The sequence below is a fragment of the Polyodon spathula genome, chromosome 8 (assembly GCF_017654505.1).
Source record: "Polyodon spathula isolate WHYD16114869_AA chromosome 8, ASM1765450v1, whole genome shotgun sequence".
Classification (NCBI taxonomy): Eukaryota; Metazoa; Chordata; class Actinopteri; order Acipenseriformes; family Polyodontidae; genus Polyodon; species Polyodon spathula.
This window is the reverse complement of record NC_054541.1, coordinates 7,708,669-7,719,376: the sequence shown is the minus strand read 5'-3', so window position 1 is coordinate 7,719,376 and position 10,708 is coordinate 7,708,669. Positions and strand designations below refer to the sequence as shown.

The window sequence follows — 10,708 nt, the reverse complement described above, 5'->3', positions numbered from 1 at the left end:
TCTGAAGGACAACATTGCGTTCTAATGTGGGAACATGCCCTCAGAAGAGCGAATAGAGGAGCCAGAGGCAGCCCAGGGCTGTTAGTGCTGCGGGAGAAGCGTCTGTGATTTCCTTTGTACAGCAAACCTTGGAATTCACTCATTCGGTCTTTTCAATTCACATTCTGCAAAGGCCATGATAATTGACACACATATTAAAATGCATTGGAGTTTATAGGTGTAAAACATATAACGTGTTTATATGAGATTTTAACAAGTATGTTAAAATTATACTGCTTTTGTGTATTGCATACCCATTGGCACGCACCCAGCCATGGCGTTACCGCTGTATTTGGACGTCACTTTAGAAAAAACGTAAATGCGTAAATCGTGATTAACAATTACATCGGTAGTAGTTAGTAAACTTTGATACAGCAATTGCTTTTTTTAATGCAAACGTGCCTAATTTCGCGTTGCTGATTTATATGTGAGGGGCATTTAGTAGAGTGCTATGCTGAATTGAACGATGACCCTGACAAAGATGTTTTGATTTGAATTTTGAGATGATCGTAAACGGATTTTTCCCTCCCAATATTAACAGATTTAGTCGTACTAAAGAAAACTGAAAGATATTTTGTGGACATCAGATAAAATGGCATATACACCATGCTGTCCGTAGTGGGTCTTTCCTAGAGGTTAATAAAATATCGTATACGTGCCATATACCGGTATATATATATATATATAGATATATATATATATATATATATATATATATATATATATATATTATATGGTGTCATTTCACATAAGGTTCCACTAGATGGCGCAAGAATACTAGTGCATTGCATTCGACACTTACGTTACTTCAGTGCTGTCGTGTAGGTACCCTTGCTATGAAGCAGGTTCACCGGAAAATCTTTAGCGTACTGCAAAACTCACTTATGATTTAAAGGAATGAACAGTAAGGGGTCACGCATATGAAAAACAAATGCATCTATATGCATTTAGGATAGCTGTAACAGTTAGTAAAGATGCCCTTTTCATATAGGTAGGCCTCTGAGTCCCTATGGGATTTTGGTTCCCTTTAAATGCGCTTTATTCTTTAACACTACAGCGTTATTTGTTATGTCGAGATTTCATGCAAATGTGACATCACAATTTGAAATTTCGAAATCCTGATATAATTTATGTTGTGATCGTGATATATATATAATATATATATATATATATATATATATATATATATATATATATATATATATATATATATATATATATATACACACACTAAACGAATTTATGTGTATCGCAGTGTAAAGAGGCACTGATGCATACATTTAATTTCCACAGCATTTTGATCAAGGGCAGCTCACGTGTTTGCTTTACAGGAACTCATTCATCACCCTGACATCTCCCTTAATGCAATTAACCCAGTTTGAGAGAGTGGGCGTTGCCAGTGAACTCGTCATAAAGGGAGAGGGCGGAGCTTGTTCAGGTCTTAACATCACTCCTATAATTAATTGTAAGCGCTTATCATCGCTCTATCTATACACTGTTTCATCTGTGTTCAGATCTATGCACAGGGTTGAGTATTCTCTTTTGGGCAACTGCATTTCTGTCATTTACTTAATAATACATATCATTTATTACTGTCATTTTTATATTTAAATGTATGATTTGTCTTGCTTTAATAAAATCCCACAGGCCCTGAATTTGATAATACCTCGAGGTGTACTGTCCTATCTGGACTTTGTTTACCGTCCACCCAGGATGTTGGAAAGGTATCCTGTGCGATTAACAGGGTTCAAGCATTCACATTGGTTTGTGGTGACACAAGGCCAAATTCAATTTACTTTCAACTGGAGAGTAGAAAGAGTTTAGGGGAAAACAAATGCAATTAACAAATTACATGGGGCACAATTTATTTAGATTGTATTAACTCATATTTGTTAAAATGATAATTAAATCTAAAAACACATTTCCTCTGTTTATCATAAGTATTCTTTTTCCTTAAAACTGTCTTTCCAAAAAACAAAGTTAATAATATGGACTCATGCTCAACATTTATTCTTACATCTGCACTCTGCATCAAACATGTATGCTATAAAGTAGACTACGTTTTGTTAGAGCTGATATATTCTATATTGATATAGTTTTCACGTGCTCTTCTTTTCCTCTACAGACAGTATATCAAGTCTACAAACATGGTTTAGCAGTCCACAGAAACAATACTCATTCTAACACTGTACACATATAGCAATTAAACAGGCTTCATAATGTAATTATGTGATATGCTTGGCACTGTGTATCACATGAATTACTACTTAATTATTAAGGGCTCCCATTAATATCGTTTTACATTCGTTGAATTGTTAATGTGACAGTCAATTGCATCAGAACAAGGGCGTCTGTATAGAGCACGGCAGCAGTGGAATTAATAAGAGGTTGTCTGGTTATTCTATACATAGGGTAATAGAATGAACATCACATACAATATTGAAAGAGAAGGGAACTGAATCTGATATTGAAGGTGGGAGATGGAAAGATAGGTGACAGCAGGAGGTGTGAGAGGAGGGGGAAATGACGGGTGTCAAGAAATCTTAAGAAATCGAAAATTAGCTCAAAGGAAATTACGCTACTATTGAAAAAATTCTGCAGATTGATTTAATGGATGAATATTTAGAGCAGGCTGTCGTGAATTCTTAGCCATGAAAATGTTGTACCGTGATACTAATATTTAATACCTAAACCAGAATTTACAAAAGCTTTTTTTTTTTTTTTTTCAAACGTGGCTGGTGCAACTCAGTAAGACACCAGTCTGCACATCTAGCTATGAAACTGTCAATAGCTCCCTTCGCTGGGCTATTTTACAGTCACCTTACAGTGAGGTCGCCCTTGTACTGTATTCTGTTTACTACACGAACAGGCTGCGATGCTTGTGAAATCCTGAGATCATTTGAGGAAACCAGACTGGTGTCGTCACAGACCGGCCGCTGGGAGGAGAAATCTTAAACTACTGCCAGTGTCGTGGTGCTGCTAATGTTTGAATAGGAAAAAGGGAGGCGTTATAGCTAGGCGTGTTAACGGGGAAAAAAAAAAAAAACCGAAACGAGATTATTATCACATACAAATAGCAACAAAAAAAAGGGAAAGAACGGAAGATCAAACAAAGCGGTTCGGTTTTTTTTTTTTTGCCAGGGTATTTCTATCGGTAGACTTTGGGAATTGTTTTGTTCTTTTGCCTAAGCAATGAAAGACCAAGACAAAGGCTGATGTGAAATTGGAAAATCTGTTTTACTAAGGAAAGGGGACCAAGGTGAAAAATGGATAGTGCAAATGTTGATACGGCGCCACAGCAACCACATGAATTTCAGCAGCAACCTACTGCACAGCACCACAGCAGCAACGGAAAGAAGAAGGTGAACCGAGCCCCTTCGCCGGCGAGACCCAGAGATGTCCCTGGATGGTCCCTGGCTAAGAACAGAAGCAACAATGGGTCTGCAGCCACCAGCCTAGGCATCAGGACTGGGGGTCTCAATCTCGGTAGCCGGGCGTCCAGACGCAGCCCTGGGAGCTCAAAGGAGCTCAAACACGAGAAGATTAAGCAAGCTGCTAAATCCACGTTGTCTATTTCAAGCGCCCACAAAAGTCCCGGTGTTAGTAAATCGGTAAAAGCAGCAAGAAGGAAGATATCGGATGCCAGCAATGCATCCGATGATCTGAGCAAAGACTCGGGTTGCGCCCCCGGGAAACTGTCTCCTACGGATAGCAGCTCCGAGCTTTCTGATTGCGCTTCGGAGGAAAATAAACTTTCCGCGGATGCTCTGAGCAGCGATACCGAATCAAGCAGCAGGGGTGGAGGAACCGATGGCGAAAAACAAATTGGGGACCCAGAAAATGGCACATCTGACACCATGAGTGACCAGAATGACAAAACGCCCGTGGACAAGGACCGACTGTCCTTCGGGGTAGAAACCGGGGAAGAGAGTATCTCCCCCGGCGACGAGCGCTCTGTTGCCTCGCTTGACAGTCGCCTCCATGTCAGTACGTCGCTGGCATTTTCTGACCTAACGGAGGAGTTTATGGACGGGATGCAGGAAGAATTTATCAGGGAGATCGATGAACTAAGATCTGAAAATGATTACTTAAAAGTAAGCACTTGTTTTGTGTCTTATAATTTGGCATTTTATATGCATAGCAATAAAAATATAATATTATTCGCAAAAAAATAATAAATAAATACTTGATACCACCTTCCCTCTACCGCAACAGCTTATAAACAGCAGGTTTATTTCTAAATAGGGCTACACCCAGGTCAGGCTCCGTGATGTGTCTCAAAGAGCATGGTTTTAACAGAAATTGGGGGGGGGGGAGTCAATACACTGCTGATAGTAATAAACCTTCTGCATACAAATGTGCAGGGAAGGTTCAATAGGCTGATTTGCCCAGTCTAACATCCTCTGGTTTAAAGTAGCCAGGTATTGAAAAACGTAATTTACAGAAGTAGCAGGTCTTTTAGATTCAGTATAACTGGATGGAATCTCACTTAACTTAATAAAATACACTTTTAATGATTATTCCAAAACAAAGCCCTTTTGGGTTAAAATATCATGTATACAATATTTTTCCTCCCAATAAAAACAACATATTGATAACACTGACAATTCCACCGCATACTCATTTATTATTTGTGCCATTATGCTACTTTTATTTTGTCATATAGGTAATTGTTCATAAAAGAATAGTTCATACAGTAATTACATAGCGGCAAAAGCATGTGTGGTATTGTACATTGCTAATGCTTCATTGCAAAAAACAAAAAACAAACGATTTCTACATTTTAACCCACCCTCGCCAGATTAATAAATTGATTCAGTAATTATGTAATTAACTGTAACATGTAGGTCGTGAAATGCAGCGAGCCGTTCATCTGCTTTGGTACGCACGGTAGTGCAGCTGTGCATTGTCTTTCAATAATGTTCCATCCAAATGCTGCATTCTAACATTTCGTGGCAGTCACAGCTGTACTATTGTTATATGAGGCACCCACGTGATGAGCCCTGCAGTGGATGACCTAGATTCGGTGCTTCTGTATGTGAGCGTTACTGTAATCAGGCATTAAAGGGTTACACACACTGCACGTTCCCCCTCATAAATTCTTTATATTGTGTATCACTGCTGCTCTTTATGGGGTGTGCAGGTGTACAGTAAAGATGATTTCCTCATAGTACACCTGCAGCGGTTACAATAGCAGTAGTACAGGTTTGTATGCGTTTTAAATCAACTAAACTACATTCGTGCTTTGCCAAAGATCTGCATGGCGTTCTTTTTCGAACATTTTAAGGAATCTCTACATCAAAGCTCTATTGCCAAGATTCTTACCTGGTGTTTCCAGTTACTGTTATTTAAATTATATAAGGTAATTGCATTCCTAGCAATGGTTATATATGATTGTGTTTTTGTTTTTTAATGACCCCAGTGTTTCAACTGCTATGTCTTCACCCAGTAAAATGATTTCAAATATATATATATATATATATATATATATATATATATATATATATATATATATATATCTCTTATGTGTTTAGCTTCAACTTCAACTAAAAAAAAATAAAATACATATAAAATCTTTAACTAATGCTTCATTTAAATCTATGTTTTATAACACACTGAAACCCAATCAACACGAAGTGCTTTTAAAAAAGGACCTTCCTAGCCTTCTCTGAAACAATGCCAGGGCCTTTATAGGTTCTGTATGGGCCTCTGACAGGCCCGGGCCCAGTTCCACTGGAACAGTTGGAACGGTCTTTCACACGGTCCAGGTAACTTACCTTACCCCTTTCCCCCTCCCCCCTGATGCAGCTTAAAAGGTCAAGTCGCGCTGTGGTTCAGCCTTTTCTGATTTTTCTTTTGGCGTCAGGATGAGATTGAGGAGCTGCGGACGGAGATGCTGGAGATGAGGGACATGTACCTGGAAGAGGACGTTTATCAGCTCCAGGACCTCCGGCAACAGCTGGACCAGGCCAACAAGATGTGCCGTATCCTCCAGTACAGACTGCGCAAGGTGGAGCGCAGGAGCCTGCGGGTGGCCCAGACCGGCCAGGTGGACGGGGAGTTCATCCGCACCCTGGAGCAAGACGTCAAGGTACCCTTTCACGCTTACTGTCAAAAACCACCACAGGAGGAGAGCGGAATAGCGGTGAACATTATGAGTTTGGCTATAGGGGAGAATCCTGGAGAATCTGCGTTCAGCTCAGCACAAGTACGTTATTTGAAGTGTTTTCTCATCTTCTAAGAAAATAACCTGAATCCTAAACATATACTGAATCTTCAGTAGTTTATTGATGGTACGGACAGAGCAAGAATACATTCATTCATTCCTGTGCAATGGTAGATATTCAGGACATTTTCTGCATTTTAAACAAAGTGGGGATAAGATAGTACTTGTTTCTATAGTTGGGTTGTTCTCATTTACTCTCGTACAGATAGCAGATTCATAGCAAAATTATCCTTGGTTCGGTCATATGCTATTTTTTCATATAATATATACAATATCATATATATAATACTATAAGTTGTGGTGTAGTCTCCTAGAAATCACCCTTAAATGACTTTAACTGAGTTTTAGAGACCTTCAAATGGTGGGCTTAATCACTGTCATCAGCTTTTATTTTATATTGCGGTTGCTAAATTCATGCTTCTGCAAAAACACTCTGTCTTAAATCTGATTTGCATTGTCTGTATTTGTATTGGAGCAAACTGACAAGCACCTTTAGAATGTTGTCCACTTGCTTTTAAACATGGTGCAGATGGCAATGACTGCTTTGAAAGGTCAGGTCTACCAGCCTGTGTGCAGAAAGTGTATAATAATGTTCTTTGGTAGTGCAGGCCCATTAGCATTGAATGGGTGTACTACTGTTTCTATGAGCATGCTGTAAAACGCACACTGGATGTGTAGTAAGCTGTTTTTATTGAACAGTGTGGTCTTTATCAGATAACAAGCTATATATGGTTAGAAGTGCAATGTTTCCACCCTCACAGATGGCCTTAATTCGTTTTCTGTTTAATAACTCTTAGGTCGGTAAATTGGCAAGGCTTGAATTACAGGTAGCAATTTGTAAAATACCATACGGAATGTAGCTGCACAAGACGGCCTTTTTAAAAACCTAACGTGGGTGAGGGGCTGGGGGCGTCACTGCCAGCAGCCCTGCTGTTGCTGTCCCTCACTTTTAAATGATGCAATTATAAAAACTTCTAACATTGTGCTTCTTTGTTTAACTGAACACTCTGTGGGCTGTTTAAACTGAAGCACAGTGGCAGGAAGTCTTGTCTGGGAAAGAAGCCATTCGAGCTCCAGAGACTGGGGGAAGACTGCCTGACTGTTGTTATGATGGTCAAGCTTCTGTGAATCAAAACACTTTGCTACTTAGACTGCTGCATTTCCCTGTTCTTTTTACAGTGTGGTGCACACCCAAAACCTAGCTTTTTAAAACTGATCTGGAATAGAAGTAGCACAAATTCTGGCAATTGTGCCATTCCCAAGCAAAGCATTTTCTGCAGAGTGTATTTTTAGCTGGTTATGTGCTGTGCTTCAGGTTTGCGGCTGTGAGAGATTCTTTTTATACTGGGTGAACAGATGTCTCATTTCCAGCCTCCAAATTGCTTTGAACACCATGTAATAGAGTCAGATTTTGCCTATGTCAACATTCGCAACAGTGAACATATTGATAGTGTACATTGGCCTCTGGCAATAGACTCATAAATATAATAAAGATACATGAGCACTGGGGATGCATGTCCCATGTCTGTCTATCCGTATGCCTATAGAACTGCTCTCCAATTGTGATTGCAATTTTAGAATATAGAAGAGCCCGTTTCTCCTCTCATTTTGTATTAACTGCTGTGGTGGGGGATGTATTTTACTAGCACACATGTTTTAAATGCCATTATAGCCACAGAAATTCAGTGTATGTCTAATTAAATGGACAGCAATAGCTAGAATGCATCAATCAGTTAAAGAATAGGTGTCTTGGCTGACTACAACAGATGCCCTGTGGTTTCCAGAATCACGGAAAGCGGAATTTTGGATCCGTCAACTGCATTATTCAGTTGCTATAAAAAAAAAAAAAAATGGGTTTAGGCAGGAGTTTTTCAGAAAATAATGAATACTTTTTTGGAATGACCTCCAAACCCCGAGGTGGTTATGGAAATCAAATACAAATATTTTTGTACCATTTTCTGCAGCTAATAAATAAAGCACATGCCCAAACTGAATAAAAAAAAAACGTGTGCATGCTTGTACAGAAACCACACCCATCTAAACTATGTACTTATTCCACCTTTATGTGCAGCAAACGGCGAAAATATACAAGTGTTTAATGGCTTGCAAAAGTGTACAATTACAATAAAACAGCACTTTAAAAAAGCCCCCGGCTACAGACTGAAACAGGTCATAAAGAACTTTATGTTAGAGAACTTTCACAATCTGGATTGTCTGTCTGCTTTTCCTTTGAACAGCACTGGTAGCCTGAGAAGTGTTAACCCTGTCAAATAAACCATCACGAATAAGAACTACCCTGTGGTGCTTTTATAAAGTAATTACACCTGGGGTACTAGGGGCTGTAATTAATCTATCCAGCAGCGACGCACAGACAGTTTTTGCCTGATTTGACATTTGATCATGTTTGGTGACCTCACCTTTTTATTATCACTAAAACACAAGTTTGGTGTGGTGTTGTTGAAGATGTATACAAGAGGCGGTCCTTACATTAAGAGTTAATTGGTCACAAGCTTAACTCTGGAACTTCCCTCAGATGCTCACAACCAGATGACACAGTCTATTAATTCTGAACATTCCTTAACATTTGGTGTTTAACAATCTCTAATGATGTCATATCAAGCTGAGGGCACAAACTTAGCCCTTTTGATCCAATGCATGCTAATATATGACCCCTGAATGCTCAACATTATATTTCCTACACAGCAATATGTTGATTATGTCTTATTGTTGTTAAAAAGAATGATGTATTTCCTGTGGCTGGCAAAGAGACCTGTAGTGGATGGTTTTATTCTCGTTTCATTATTTTCCCACACTTTGTTACAGTAATCAGTAACTGTTCATGTTTCGTTCCCCCCTTATAACATTTTTTTAAATCAATCCACCAAGCCATTCACAAGTTGTAAGAGTCACAAGCACACATAGAAACACATCCAAACATATCAGGAACTGTGCAGAACCAGTATGTAGGCTGTAAGCTCGCGCACATTTCATTCAAAGATAAAACACCGGGTGGCAGTGTGTGCTATGCGAAGATCCTATGACAGGGAAAGCATGTCTTAACTGAGCAAAACGGGACATACATACATTTTTAAAGTATATATATATATATATATATATATATATATATATATATATATATATATATATATATATATATTTTTTTTTTTTTTTTTTTACTAAACTGCAATTTATCCACCTGTCACCTCATTAGCAAACCCAGGTACACCTAACTTTGAATGAAAAAGGCAATAATTAAGTGGCTGCCTTCAGTGAAAATCCCTCTCAAAGTCACAGCAGCTAATTTTTCTGGTGCAATAGCAGAATGTTAAGGCCTATGGTGCTCATCCACCAGAGTGCCTGTTAAATCCATGGATGAAGCAGATGGTGGATTACAAACTCAGATGTAAGCATTCTAAGACTCTATAATATAGACACTCACACCCTCCAGGATCTAAAGGAGAGTTCCGGTTCAGAACGGGCAGGATTGAGAGCCATCTGCTCTTAGCCAACGAACTAGCAATTGGCAGGACCAAATATATTGTGATCTTGTAAAATTATAACTTCCCTCAGTGTGTAAATGGGGTCATACATGGTCACATAGCTGGCATTCTATTTTATTGGGATGGATGTCACTGCAGCAGATATAGAAAGTCTAAATGTTGGGTACCATAGTGGAAACATTAAATGGCATTTCATTGGTATCTTGCCCAGGAACAGCAGAAATAAAAAAGAAAAATAGTTGAAGAGCTAGACTAGAGTAACACTGGTTGACTGATAAGAGGAGAATTCCAATAAATACACACACACAGGGGAAGTTCCGTTTGGTGCCAAGTAGAGGCAGAACCTTAAATATAATATTCGGTTTCCTGAACGGCCAATGTTTCTAATTGTATTTCTGTGCAATAGTACAACACAGTGCGATACAATACTGACTTAATGCTCCTTCTACACATCTGCCATTATACAACACTCATATTGTATGAATAACTCCATTCAATGCCATTACACAAACCCGAACTGTGAATATTATGGATGAAGTTCCTGGTTCCTGTTGACCAATTGTTCTTATTTCCCCACAGTGTACTCTATATTGTATATATTATTTGTTTATTTAGCAGACACCTTTATCCATGGCGACTTACAGAGACTAGGGTGTGTGAACTATACCCAGCTGCACTGTCACAACAATGTCTCACCTGAAAGACAGAGCACAAGGAGGTTAAGTGACTTGCTTAGGGTCACACAGTGTGTCAGTAGCTGAGCTGGGATTTGAACCGGGGATCTCCTGGTTGCAAGCCCTTTTCTTTAACCACTGGACATATATTTTACATGAATGAATAACTTACTATGTAGCTGACAATATGAGACATGTCCTTCAATTTACCTAGACAAGTGTAGTTGGTATATATATAAGCAGACACTTGTTTTCATGTGTGTCCAACT

The 10,708-nt window shown here is 38.9% G+C and overlaps 1 protein-coding gene across 2 annotated transcripts in view; it reads left to right on the top strand.

The window, feature by feature from the left end:
* Positions 1 to 2,942: 2,942 nt before the first annotated feature.
* The window catches only part of soga1 (suppressor of glucose, autophagy associated 1), a 35,359-nt gene continuing 27,593 nt past the window's right edge, over positions 2,943 to 10,708 (top strand). Inside the window, exons 1-2 of one of the 2 annotated variants that reach the window (XM_041256548.1) lie at positions 2,943 to 4,133; positions 5,906 to 6,130. In XM_041256548.1, coding sequence (XP_041112482.1) covers positions 3,306 to 4,133; positions 5,906 to 6,130 — 1,053 coding nt within the window. In that variant the 5' untranslated portion in view covers positions 2,943 to 3,305. The remainder of the gene's footprint in view (positions 4,134 to 5,905; positions 6,131 to 10,708) is intronic. The other variant, XM_041256547.1, reaches the window with a different exon arrangement.